Source organism: Propithecus coquereli, unplaced genomic scaffold (genome assembly GCF_000956105.1).
Source record: "Propithecus coquereli isolate 6110/MARCELLA unplaced genomic scaffold, Pcoq_1.0 Scaffold119, whole genome shotgun sequence".
NCBI classification, from domain to species: Eukaryota; Metazoa; Chordata; class Mammalia; order Primates; family Indriidae; genus Propithecus; species Propithecus coquereli.
This window is the reverse complement of record NW_012135969.1, coordinates 1,112,503-1,125,556: the sequence shown is the minus strand read 5'-3', so window position 1 is coordinate 1,125,556 and position 13,054 is coordinate 1,112,503. Positions and strand designations below refer to the sequence as shown.

General features: G+C 57.2%; 2 protein-coding genes across 5 annotated transcripts in view; one reads left to right on the top strand and one right to left on the bottom strand.

The window, feature by feature from the left end:
- Positions 1-9,196, top strand: part of MAP3K3 (mitogen-activated protein kinase kinase kinase 3) — a 66,015-nt gene extending 56,819 nt beyond the window's left edge. For all 4 annotated transcript variants that reach the window (XM_012661329.1, XM_012661339.1, XM_012661320.1 and 1 more), the window contains 8 exons: positions 630-697; positions 866-958; positions 1,618-1,809; positions 2,351-2,499; positions 3,176-3,307; positions 3,746-3,875; positions 4,232-4,409; positions 6,467-9,196. In XM_012661329.1, the coding sequence (XP_012516783.1) occupies positions 630-697; positions 866-958; positions 1,618-1,809; positions 2,351-2,499; positions 3,176-3,307; positions 3,746-3,875; positions 4,232-4,409; positions 6,467-6,695 (1,171 nt within the window). In that variant the 3' untranslated portion in view covers positions 6,696-9,196. The remainder of the gene's footprint in view (positions 1-629; positions 698-865; positions 959-1,617; positions 1,810-2,350; positions 2,500-3,175; positions 3,308-3,745; positions 3,876-4,231; positions 4,410-6,466) is intronic.
- Positions 9,197-10,515: 1,319 nt separating this feature from the next.
- On the bottom strand, positions 10,516-12,738 carry LIMD2 (LIM domain containing 2). Its single transcript, XM_012661313.1, has 5 exons — positions 12,617-12,738; positions 11,774-11,867; positions 11,557-11,601; positions 11,344-11,483; positions 10,516-11,268 (listed from the first exon to the last, which is right to left on the bottom strand). Exons 2-5 carry the CDS (start codon positions 11,813-11,815, stop codon positions 11,109-11,111), a joined length of 387 nt encoding a protein of 128 aa, XP_012516767.1. The 5' UTR covers positions 11,816-11,867; positions 12,617-12,738; the 3' UTR covers positions 10,516-11,108.
- Between the last annotated feature and the right edge of the window lie 316 nt (positions 12,739-13,054).

The window sequence follows — 13,054 nt, the reverse complement described above, 5'->3', positions numbered from 1 at the left end:
AATGAGATGATGTGATTAGTCTGAAAGGAAGATGCCTGGTTTAGCGGAAGAACATGGACTTTGGAATTATAGACCTAGATTTGAAGTCTGGTCTTATTGCTTACTAGCTGTATCCTCGGGCAAGTAAATAAGGCTGTGTAATCCCTAACCTCTAGGGTGTCTGTGAAGACTAGAAATAGTATAGCAGCTGTTTAGTCATTGGGACCTGCTATTATATTATACCATATGGAGAAAAAGCTCACTTTGTAAAATAGATGAGAAAACAGCAATCTGTAAACCATGATATTGTTGGTATTTGTTACTGCCCTGAGCAAAGGATTCTCTTGCAGCTCTTCACCTGTTACAGAGGTGGGAAGAAAGTCCAAGAAGGGCAAGGGGTGTGCAGCTAGGCTGGAGTGTGGTAGGACGCGAGATTTCCGGGCCTGTCAGATTTGGGCCTCAGACTAGGGAAGGGAAGGTGGAAAGAGGAGGCTGGGCTCAGAAAAGGGCTTTTTCCCCTCAAACTCTGCTCCCCTCACCCAGTGCTGTGGGAGGGAGTTAGATAGGGGGGCCAGCTGGATGCCCTGCTGGGCTGCTCTGGAAGGAAGTACGTTGAGGTCTATTTTGTGATTTCTTTTTGTTTTCTCTAGCCCTTCCTTCCGGAAATCACGAATGTCCCGAGCCCAGAGCTTCCCCGACAACAGACAGGAGTACTCAGGTGAGTTCCACAGAGCCTGGGTGGGGCCGCAGACACTTGTGCTGTGACTACTCTGAGTTGGTAACTTTCCTTGGGCCTGCTTCTCTGAGGCCCCAGGTGACCTGGGGGCTTAAGTGATTCTCCCACTTTGACCTACCCAGAAGCCAGTGATTTCCTTGTCTTACTCAGATCGGGAAACTCAGCTATATGACAAAGGGGTCAAAGGTGGAACTTACCCCCGGCGCTACCATGTGTCTGTGCACCACAAGGACTGCAACGATGGTGAGTGCACCTACACCCTGCCCCCTGCTGGCTGCCTCAAGGAGTGCTTAGAGCTCTACCATGGAAAAGTCGCCACAGAAAAGCCATCATGAGGGGCCTGGGCCCAGGCGCTCCAAACCCTGTGTTTTCCTTTATTCCTGAGGAATTGTGGCCCAAGGCTTAAGGCACAGGAGACAGAAAAAAACAAAAAAACCAGGTAGGGAGAGTGGTATTTGTAGACCAAGATTTTGCCACTGGGAACTCTGACCTTTGTCTGAGTCTGTGGCGTGCTCCAGGAGCACCACCTCCGAAGTGCTCTTCTTCCCTGCAGCAGCAGACAGACTGGGGCCACAGAGAGGGGTGAGGAGCAAGATTCGAAGAAAACAGAGCCTTTACGTGTGGCTTGGCCTTGTGAGCAACTGGTCACCTATAGGCCAGCTCTGTGCCTTTCCTTTGGCCAGGACTCCCTGAATCAGGCAGGCTTCTTCCTAACTTCTGCTTTTGTCCTGATTCTTGGGATGCTTGGGACAGCAGCCTTTGTGGCATGAGTCAGGTGGCAGGGCAGATAAGATGGGCTGCAGCCGGTGATATCTATTACTTATAGAAAGGACCTGGTTTGCACATTTGGCCTTGTGGCGAGGGGTCTGACTTGCTCTACTCTGGTCCCTGCACCCTTTCAGGCAGAAGAACATTTCCCCGAATACGGCGTCATCAAGGCAACCTGTTCACCCTGGTGCCGTCCAGCCGCTCCCTGAGCACAAATGGCGAGAACATGGGTCTGGCTGTGCAATACCTGGACCCCCGTGGGCGCCTGCGGAGTGCAGACAGCGAGAACGCCCTCTCTGTGCAGGAGAGGAATGTGCCAACCAAGTGTGAGGAGCTGTCCCTGGCTAGGAGGAGACAGCCCAGGCCATCTCAGACAAGCTGCTGGGCTGGGAGCATGGCCAGGCCACTGGGACCCTTAGGCTCAGCAGGCAGCAGCTCTAGCCCATCCTTCCCACACTAGAAGAGCCTTGGGATGGGCATCAGACCCCCCACAACCCAGGGCCTGATCCACTATTGTGTGACAAGCCACTTCTCCTCTCTGGACTTTAGTTTTTCCATGTTTAAACTAAAGAGCACACCCTTAATCCCTGTCATATTAAAATATATTAGGGGCTTTGGAAATAAAGGTATTTGATCAATGCAGAAGAGCATTTAACCATGACTTTAGCCAGTCCTCTGCTTCTCAGGACTCTGACCTTAAGGTCTGATTGACCAGGGCACTGGTGTGCTCCAGATTGGGGTGGCGATGGTGCTGGGTGAGGGGGGACACTGAGCCAGAGGTCCCACTACAGAGCATCTAGAGAATGAGGTAGGATATCAATAAATGATGTATATGAAATAATGCTCTTTCCTTCTGTTCTCCTGTAGCTCCTAGTGCCCCCATCAATTGGCGCCGGGGGAAGCTCCTGGGTCAGGGTGCCTTCGGCAGGGTCTATTTGTGCTATGATGTGGACACAGGACGAGAACTTGCTTCCAAACAGGTCCAGTTTGACCCAGATAGTCCTGAGACAAGCAAGGTACTGCCTTCCCCATGGACTTTCAGTCCCCCTTTTCAACAGAAAGGCCTGTTTTATTGCACAGAATAGTTGCTTTCCCTGTCGTTCTTCCTCCCAGGCTGCCTTGCTGTCCACCCTGGCCCGGGCTGAGGGGTGAAGGGACTGTGGTCCACAGAGCACCAAGCACCCAGGGGCCCTCCCCTGGGTATGAGGAACTGAGTCAATACCAAAGTTCCAAGCAACCCAGACTGAGCAGCCATGACCAGTGCCACAAAGATGGCCTGTCCCTTCCACCAAACAGATACCTCTCCCCATCCCTCAGCCCAGGAAGGAGCCTTGAGATTCACTCGCTTAGTCCAGCTCTAAAGAAGGAATCTTATGACCCGTCTTTGGAGGTCAGCTTTGGATGTGGCCTATACTTCAAATTGAGTGGACAAATATAGCAATTACCTTAACTAAGTACCCACAACCCCTTCTGCCACCTGCCTGTCCACCTTCTTCAGGCATGGAAGTGCCACTGTCCCAAAGGCTGCCCAGCATTGGGGCTAAGGGCCAGTTGAAAGAGTCCCCTTTTTCTCCAGTGGAAGTTCCCAGGGCAGACCCCTATAAGGCCATTGACTAGGGCAAGCTGAGCTGAGCCCAGGCAGGCAGAACCGGAGCCCTGAGGGCTAAGGGTGACTACCGACCCCTCCCGTAGGAGGTGAGTGCTCTGGAATGTGAGATCCAGTTGCTGAAGAACTTGCAGCATGAGCGCATCGTGCAGTATTATGGCTGTCTGCGGGACCGTGCTGAGAAGACCCTGACCATCTTCATGGAGTACATGCCGGGGGTATGTGCCGCTTGAATGCATGTGGGGCCTGACCTGGGGACTGCAGGAGAAGGGTCACCTTTGACATCAGTCTGACCACCTGAGGCTCCAGAGGTGATGGTAGGACTTAGGGTCAGGAGCGCCCTGCCTCAGGTTGCAGTGTAGTGTGAGATGAGAGATGTCCCAGGCCCAACCCTCACCAGAGGCTGGCAGGGCTGGTGCACTGTCCACTGGAGCAGGGGCCTCCCTTCTGGATTTGGGTCGTACGTTGCTTGGGGGAAAGATTGTTTCATACTCTTCTCCAAGCTGCCCAGCAGCTCCTGGCAAAGTGCCTAGAACGTTGCAAGTAGGAACTAGGTGAATCACACCTTTGCTGCAATGTTGAGGGCTGGAATAACCTTGCCTCCTTCCCATACCCCTCCCCGGAGGGGACTCCCTCTGACTCCTTGTGGCTGGTAGGGCTCGGTGAAGGACCAGTTGAAGGCCTATGGAGCCCTGACAGAGAGTGTGACCCGGAAGTATACCCGGCAGATCCTGGAGGGAATGTCCTACCTGCACAGCAACATGATTGTTCACCGGGACATCAAGGGTAAGCAGGGGTCAGGCTGCATGGAGGCCCCAAGACCTGGGTTCAAGTCTACCATTTAGTGACTTAAACATTCTGAACTTTCTGAAAAGTGAGACCCCAGTTGCTTCCTTGGGGGACTGGCGTGAAGATTGGTCGAGCAACTTAGTAAAATACCAAGTTCTCTGCACATGTTGGCTGTGGCAGCAGTCATTTTTTACAGCAGGTCTGAGGCTTCCCTTTGCTAGACTGCTTGCCGTGTGTAGTTACTGTGGGCCGTGCGCAGTGGTAGGGCCACCAGCAGCTCTCTGGGAGGGAGGGAAGATGGTAGAAAATGCAAGAGGGTCCAAGGTTACAGCTTCTGCCCTTTCATGCCTCAGGAGCCAATATCCTCCGAGACTCTGCTGGGAATGTGAAGCTGGGGGACTTTGGGGCCAGCAAACGCCTGCAGACCATCTGCATGTCGGGGACAGGCATGCGCTCAGTCACCGGCACACCCTACTGGATGAGCCCTGAGGTGATCAGTGGCGAGGGATATGGAAGGAAGGCAGACGTGTGGTGAGTGCTGGATGTGCGGGACCCCATCTCCCTGCCTGGGCTGTAGTGCTCTAAATTAGAAACTTGCCTTGGGGACTTTGAGGTGTGGTAGAAGGGGGTGCACTTAGGGCCCAGGCTACATGTGTGCAAGGGTGTTGGTGTGTGCAGTAGCACGTACGACAGATGGGTTGTAGTTTGTTTTGTTCGTTCGAGACAGGGTCTCACATGTTGTCCTGGCTGGAGTGCAGTGGTGCAATCACAGCTCGCTATAACCTCGAATTCCTGGGCTCAGTGTGATCTTCCTGTCTCAGCCTCCCAAGCAGCTAGGACTACAGGCGTGTGCCACCACATCCAGCTAATTTTTTAATTTTTAAAATTTTTTTGAGATGGGGTCTCGCTATGTTGCCCAGGCTGGTCTCAAACTCCTGGTGGCCTCAAGCGATCCTCCCATCTCAGCCTCCCAGACCACTTGGATTAAAGGCTTGAGCCACTGCCTGGCCTGGATGGGTTACGTTTTAACCCCAAGTAGCAAACTGTTTGTTATTGCTGGGAACTTAGGCCATGGAAAACATCCTGCATGTTTGTAAAATCCATTAAAGATGTAGGATCCACTCTGAAGGTCTGGATCAGTCCTAAATCAGAGCAACTTCTGCCTCCTCTCCTAGTGCTCAGATGGCTTGCATTTGCTCTACCTAACTTTATGTCCATCCTCAAGGGCCCAGAAGTTGTGAGAATTTCTCCCCTTGGAAAGTTACTGTGGTGGGCTGAATAATGGTCCTCCAAATATGTCCATGTCCTAATCACTGGAACCTGTAAATGTTACCTTATATGGCAGAAGGCCCTTTGCAGGCCCCTTGTCCACACAGCTTTGTCAACCTACACATTCCCACCCACCTAGGTGATTCTTGAGCTTGGGGAAAAGAGAACAACTTGCATGGACAGAACAGCTGCAAGATAACTGTATTAGTTTCCTATTGCTGCTGTCACAGATGACCACAAACTTAGCGACATAAAAACAACACAAGGCCGGGCGCGGTGGCGCACGCCTGTAATCCTTTGCAGATGTAGAGTTAAGGATTTTGAGATGAAGAGATTATTCTGGATTATCCAGGTGGTCCCAGTATATTCACAAGGGTCCTTATAAAAGGTGGCAGGAGATTGGAGTGGGCAGCAGAAGGTGTGACAATGGAAGCAGAGGCTGCAGTGAGGCAAGGAGGGGGCTGTGAGCCAAGGAATGCAGGTGGCCTCTAGAAGCTGGAAATAGCAAGGAAACAGATTCTTCCCTCAGAGCCTCCAAAAGGAACCACCCCTGCTAGCTAACACCTTGACTTTAGCCTAGTGAGACTCATTTTAGACTTCTGACTTCCAGAACTATAAGATAATAAATTTGTGTTGTTTTTTTTTTTTTTTTTGAGACAAGAGTCTCACTGTGTTGCCCGGGCTAGAGTGCTGTGGCGTCAGCCTAGCTCACAGCAACCTCAAACTCCTGGGCTCAAGCGATCCTTCTGCCTCAGCCTCCCGAGTAGCTGGGACTACAGGCATGCACCACCATGCCTGGCTGATTTTTTTTCTATGTATTTTTAGTTGTCCGATTAATTTCTTTCTATTTTTAGTAGAGACGGGGTCTCACTCTTGCTCAGGCTGGTTTCGAACTCCTGAGCTCAAACAATCCGCCCGCCTCGTTCTCCCAGAGAGCTAGGATTACAGGCGTGCGCCACTGCGCCCGGCCTTGTGTTGTTTTTATGTCGCTAAGTTTGTGGTCATCTGTGACAGCAGCAATAGGAAACTAATACAGTTATCTTGCAGCTGTTCTGTCCATGCAAGTTGTTCTCTTTTCCCCAAGCTCAAGAATCACCTAGGTGGGTGGGAATGTGTAGGTTGACAAAGCTGTGTGGACAAGGGGCTGAGAGTGCTTTGGAGCCTCTTCTGGCCTTGGGGATCTGAGAGATGCCAACCCTCATCTTGGCCTATCCTGTGCTTCGGTGTGTTCTGAGAAAGGCCCTCCTTTCACAGGGGTGGGCAGGACAGCTGGGAGCCCCAGGCTGGCCAAGGGGTGACGTGGGCTCCTCTCTCTCCAGGAGCCTGGGCTGCACTGTGGTGGAGATGCTGACAGAGAAACCACCTTGGGCAGAGTATGAAGCTATGGCCGCCATTTTCAAGATCGCCACCCAGCCCACCAATCCTCAGCTGCCTTCCCACATCTCTGAGCACGGCCGGGACTTCCTGAGGCGCATTTTTGTGGAGGCTCGCCAGAGACCTTCAGCTGAGGAGCTGCTCACACACCACTTTGCACAGCTCGTGTACTGAGCTCTCAAGTCCATGCGGTTGCTGGCCGCCCTTACCACACGAGCAAGGGGCTGCTGCGGGCTCAGCGAAGTTGCTGCTTCTCCAGGCGAGGCTGTGGACCACGGAGCTGAGCTGCAGCCCAGCCAGCGTTTGTCTGCGCCCCTTCTGCCACTGGGGCTCAGAGCTAGGGTGGGGTGGCTACAGCCTCGAAGACTGAGAGTCCCCAGCCTGCCAGACCCAAGAGCTCCCAGTGTCCTGAGAGGGCCGGGGACAGTATGCTAGGCGGCCATGTGGGCCCCACCCTCGGGCTATATCCTGACGCTGCAAAATCTGCACCAAAGCCCAGAGGGTCTGGGGGCACAGGACTGATGCCAGGGTATGAATAGTGTTATTTTCATTCAGAGTGTTATTTGGTTTCTCCTCCCAATGTCTGGAGACCACCAGGATGTCTTGGGGCTGGAGGAGCCCACTCAAGCCTGAGGTAAAGCCCAGCATCCCCCAAGGAACGGCAGGCAGAGGCCCAGGCTGCCCTCCCTAGAGCCCCGGTCAGCTTTGCCAGTCCTATCCTTTACCAAAGATGAATGGAGCAGATGTCATGCTGCCTTATTCAGGGAAGGAGGAGCCTGTCCTGCCTGTCCCCGTGACCCTGCTCCATAAGCAGGGGCCTGAGATGTGGAACTGCCCCCACTGAGCGGGGGAGACCCAATTTTGTCAATGCAATTGTCTCTGTTTTACAAGTTGGAGTCACTCTTATGCTGTATCCAGTTTCTAAACTGGAAACTTTGTGCCCTCTGGGCTCTGAGGACCCCTGCTGTGGGCTTGGGCCTGGGCTGGACTGGGAAGAGCTGAGGGTAATGGCTTTTGTGCTCCGCCCGGCATCAGTTCCCCCACTGGAGTGGAAGGGAAGATGGACAACACAGTGAGGGCATCTGGCCTGGCTGGTGCCTTGAGCCCAGAGAGTCTGGGGAGGTGTCTCAGGCTGCCTGAGTTGTGACCTGCCAGGCCAGAGCCCCCTCTGTCTGGTAGAAGGGAAAGCCCATGTGCTGCCACCAACTGTCCGAAACCGCCAGCTTTGTTCTTCCTTAGCCAGCCTTGCCCACCCCCAGGAGGTCTCAGCCCCTTTCTCTTGCTCCTCCCCTGGGGGAGGAGTGGCAGCAGGGGTCTGGGAAACAGCATCTCCAAGCAGCTTAGAGTTGGCCATATTTACCTCAGCCTGGGTGCTGGTCCTTTCTTCCGGCCCCTCCCCTCCAAAATGTGCCTATTGCTCGAGCTCCTCCCTCTCAACACCCAGTTTCCTTGGGAGTTGTCATTAAAGGAAAAAAAAAAAAAAAAGCCAGTGCCCAGGGATGGGTGTCTCCAGGAGCTGGGGGTGAGCGGCAGGCAGCCCTGCCAGCGTGCCTGCGTCCCCACGGGCACAGAACAAGCCAAAGCCTTCGTTGTATGTTGACGATGCACTTTTATGAATGTAGTTTCTATCGCTGTTTTTAGCCTTTTCACATCATGTAATGTGAGGCCTTGTTAATTTATATCTCAGATCATATTTGATGGTTTTTATATATATCAATTCTAGATTGTTACATGTGGTGGACGCCTCAAGAGAGAGAAGAGAAAATGAAAGCAGCTGGTTTTGCAGAAATGTGTGCTGCATGGTGCCAGTTGGGCCTGGGCCCCTCTGTTTCCATCTGTTTCTCCCCAAGGCCCCTGTCAGGCCCCCTCCACTCCACACTGCCCTCTGAAGACAGTGAGCCCGTGCTCCTGCCTCCACCTCGGCCCTTGCCCAGGGTGGGGTGCAGCCCCTCATCTCGACCAAAGCTGCTGCGTGGCAGCTCGGCCTCTCCACGCCCCCATCCTGCTGGCTGTGTGCTCTTCTTGGCCCACACCCCCAGCCCCCCCGGCCGTTCCCCAAGAGGATACAGAACATGATGCCAGCTGACTCTGCAACTGTGTGTGTCCCAGGTTCAGGCTCTCACAGAGCCCCACCCCCTGGGGTCTTACCGCACAGGGAATGTGTTTTAAAAATGAATTTGAAAACAAGCCAACAAACCCTGCACTCCAAAAAACCCAAAAAGACCCTGATTTTTTTGTGCCAAAAACTGTGGACATGCTATCTCAGCATCCTCAGGATCAAGCTGTTGCTTAATTTTAATTTATTGTTTTTTATTAACTAATCCAGATGAAAAGTGGTGGGGCTCTAGGGACGGCCTGGGCCCAGAGGTCCTGAAGGGCAGTTTCCTAGCAGCTCCAGGCTTGCTGTGGGAAGGGGCCGTGCCGTCATTCTCTCATCATTCCATGGGGCGTGTGCCTTGGCCAGCCCCGCATGGAGAGGCCAGGGCTGGGGATGGTCCACACTATCCTGCCCGCCTGCCCTGCCCGCCCTCCCACCCAGCTGTGTCTGTGTCTGAATTGTGGATCGTGCAGAAGAACCTGCAGCCATAGTTATTTGACTATATCTTGACTGAGGGCTTGCAGTGCAAAGCCAGGCCAGTGTCGTGCATTACTTACAATAAAAGGGATCATTTATACCGGTGGGGTCCTGTGGCCATGCTTTCGGTTGGGTGGGGGTGGAGGCAGGTGCTTGCGTGGGAGGGGCTCCTCAAGCAGAAGAGAACTTCGGTTGACCCCAAGCAACCCCAAGGGATCCTGGGTTGACTTGGCTCGGCACCACTGTTAGCCCAGAGGTGGCTCCCCCTTTCCTCCACTTGCCCCTCCAGGAGTTCCATTAGGGGGTGGTTCCATCAGGGCTGGTTCCATGGGGGCTGACTTACCAAGGTGGCACTGTGGCTCTCTTGACCCAAGTGTCACCAGCGGCTGGGTTCCTGGGACCTCCATGGCATCTAGTAGGGTCTTCCTGGCCCAGAAAGGGATTCCCTTTAGTCCCATCTTTGCAAGGCAGGGGTCAGGTGCCTCTGGGAGCCACCTCTCGGGTATCTCCCTCTGGTCGGTCTGCTGCTATTGCTCAACTCGGAGCAGGGAGGGTCTGTGTCCACATCTGAGACCTCGGGTGCAAGAAGTTGCGCCTGCCCTGAGAGGCTCTGAGCAGCTCTCCTCACACTCTCAGGACCCGGGCCTGGGGTGCCATCTCTGCTTCCCCAAGGAGCAGTGCCAACCTCAACATAGCACAGTGGCCCAGCTGCCTATCCTGGTCCATGGGTATGAGGTCACTTAGGAACTGAGGCAGTTGCATGGGGTGGTGGCAGCAAGTCCTCTGCTGCAAACTATCGTCCATCAGTGTGCCTGGGTTTTCAGAGGAGCAGATGAACTGAGCTTGAAAAGCAAGGGGAAGATGGCAACGAAGGGAAAGGGCACAGGGACAAAGGGTAGTCACTGAAACCTTCAGCAGTACTCGCTGGGTCTGCTGGTTCCCACCGTTCCTGACTGATTTCCAGGGCAAAGGGCTAGGAATGAGGGCAAGGGGGTTCTGGCGAGGGCTCAGCAGAAGGCTTCCGACTTTGACCCCTTGCGTTCCAGTGCAGCAACGCCAGGCGCCATCACCCACCAACAGCCAGCCCTCCTGTTCACATTGGGGTGTATGTGTGAGTCTGTGGGCCTGGGGTGTCTTAACCAACCCGAAACTGAGGGGGCAAAGTGGGGTTTCAGGTATAAAACCACTGCAGGTTTGCCGGCATGACATTTTGCCTGGGGAGAGGAGCAGCCCCTTCTCTCAAACCAGCCCCCTCCTCCCATCAAGGCCAGTGGTACTCCGGGTTGGCCCTGTCCCCGCTTCCCATCCCCATGGTGAGTCTACATCCTTCCTGCCACAAAGCCCCCCAGCAGTGACACAGTACAGAGTCATCAACTGTTGAAACATGTTTAAAATGGGGTTGATCACAACAGACAGACGGTCAGAAACAGGAGGGGAGGGGGCCGCGGCCAGCCCCGCTGCCAGTCTCTGGGGTGCTCAGCTTGGTGGGTGCTTTACTTCCGCTTCTCCACTGGACTCGGGTGGTAAGAGATGGTCCCAAGCCCCGCTGGGGCAGGCCCTGCCTTGCCTGGGCAGGGGGCAGGGTGGCTCCAGTTCCCCATCCCCTCCCGCACGGGCTGCAGTGGCATTCATGAGGCCCAACAGGTGGCGCCCTCCTTCCTCCCTGTCTCCATGGCTCAGGACCAGGCTAAGGGCAGAGGTAGATGGGGAGACTTGGGGGCTGGACATGGCCCGGCCTGGGTGGCAGTAAGGGAGCTTAGGACCCTGAGGAGGGCATCCTGACTCCTTGCTGGAGAAAAGGCACCTAGATAGGGAAGCTGGGGTGGAAAGCAGCAGGAAGCAGGGTGGTGAGCAAACCCCAATCCTGGTTCCAAACCCCCACCCCTGGGGGAGAAGGAAGGAATCCTGGAGCTGGGCCCTGCCCCGTGCCCCTCTGCCTGAGCAAGCCTCATCCCTCCCCGCCCTGCCCCTGTCCATGCCCTGACCCGGCCCCACCGAGGGAGTGGAAGGCCTCAAGCCGTCTTGGTGCCGGGGTCCACCTCCTTGTGGGCCCAGAGCTCCTTGTGCTGCTTGCGGCCGAACCCCTCATCGTAGTTGCCTTTGCTCTTAAACAGCTGCTGAAAGTGGGGTTTGCAGTAAAACTCCCCGTGCAGCGCTGCGTAGCTGCCCAGGCTGCAGAAGCAGAACACCTATGTCAGGGCCGGCGGGGCAGGGGCAGGGGCAGGGGCAGGCAAGGCAGGGGCGCACCTGAGTTTGGTGTGACAGTGCTTGCAGCAGAAGCAGGTGTTGTGGAAGATAAGCTTGTCTGCCACCAGCCGCTCCATGGGGTACACAGTCTTCTGGCAGGCAGCGCAGGTCTCCTTCACCTGGGCCCGCAAGCTGAAGGACTGTGTGGGGACACTCAGCCAGGGGCCTGCCCTGCGCCCGCCCCTCCTCCCGCGCCCGCCCTCAGGGCCCTACCTTGGAGCGCTGCACAGTGCTGCCGCCACCGCCACCTTTGGCTTCCTGAGGGAGAGGGGCAATCAGACCATGCCCCACCATGGCTGCGGTCACCGCCCCAGTTCCCAGTGGCACTCAAGAGGGGCAAAGGGTGCCAGGCAAACACACTGCTCCTCTTCCCTTCACCCCCAGGCCAGGCACCTGCCTAGGGGCCCCTCCCACTCGGCTGGTCACCTACATGAGATGGGGTGGCCTGGGCGGCTCCTGCAGCCTGGAACATGGCTCGTTGGAGGTGGTGGAGGCCCGAGTGGAGACGCGCCACCCGCTGGGTTCTGCAAAGGGAAGTCGGTCGGGAGGGCCCCACAGGCCCTTCCCCAGCCTGCAGGGGTGGGGAGTGTTTACAGCAGGGGGCTGGGGGGCTGCGGTTGGGACTTTCCCTAAGTCATTTCCTGTTGCTCTAGGTCTTGCCACTTCCGCCCCTCACACCCACCCCACGCTGCTCCCCCAAGGGGCAGGGGTCCTGAGTGGAACGGTGCATGGGGGAGGAACAAAGCACAGGGCCGAGGGGCTGGAGGGGCGGAGGACTCCCCAACAGCCGCCCTGTGCGCCCCGCGGGCAGGGACCCTCCCGGGGTGAGGGAAGGCCAGGAGAGGGCGGAGCCGCGATGAGAACCCGCTGCCCCGGCCTGACCCCGGCCCAGAGCTGCCCCGCGCCGAGGCCGCGGGCGCCCGGCTCGCTGCCCAGCCCCTGGACAGCGCCTGCCCGCCCGCCCCGCCCGCTCCGCCCCGCCCCGCCCGGCCGAGCTGCCGCCCGCGCCTCCTGCTCCTCGGGCCCCGGCCCCGCGCAGACCGGACCCCAGCCCCAGGACTCCGTGGGCCCAGCAAGCAGCACTCGGTTCCGCCCCCGCCGAGGCCTGCCCCGAAGGGCCTCCTCGAGCCGCTGGGCGCCAGGCGAGGGCTAAGCGCGGAGTCGCCGGGCATCGGGACCCCGCGGACGGCGGGGGAGGCGGTTCTCGTCCCCCCACCTCAGCGCCCTGTTCCGGAGCCGGTACAGGACCCCTCGGCCCGCCCGCGGGTCTCACCGGGCCCCGGCCTGGGCCGCGGGGCGGGGGTCGGTCTCCGGGGGGCGCCTCGGGTGCGAGGAGGGCGCGGGCGCAGGCAGACGCCGCTGCCAGTGGTCCCCGAGCGGCCGCCGCCGCCGCCTTATCGCGGCACCGCCCCCGCCGGCCCCCGCCCCGCGCCCGCCCATTGGCTCTGCCGCGCCCGGAGCCGCCTCCGGGCCCCGCTGCCACCGCCGACCCCCCTCTGCGCTTTGTCTTTCCCTCGTTAGCCGTCCCCGCCTTTGTCTGCCCCCCGCCCCGACTCCGCGCTCCGGGCCCCGCACCGCCCCCGGGCTCTGAGCTCGCAGGCCTCCGGGAATCGACCGCCCGTCTGCCCGCTCCCGACGGCGCCGGGACCCCGAGCGGCCGCGCGTGCGGAAGCGACAGTGTTGGGACAGGAGCCCGAGGGCTCCGCACCGC

Bases quoted from the DNA above. Each gene is read 5' to 3' on its own strand.
- LIMD2 (XM_012661313.1), bottom strand. From the start codon at position 11,815: ATGTTCCAGGCTGCAGGAGCCGCCCAGGCCACCCCATCTCAT. The intron at 11,602-11,773 runs GTAGGTGACCAG...CCTCTCCCTCAG, and splicing joins CCCAGGCCACCCCATCTCAT to GAAGCCAAAGGTGGCGGTGG. The intron at 11,484-11,556 runs GTAGGGCCCTGA...GTCCCCACACAG, and splicing joins GCACTGTGCAGCGCTCCAAG to TCCTTCAGCTTGCGGGCCCA.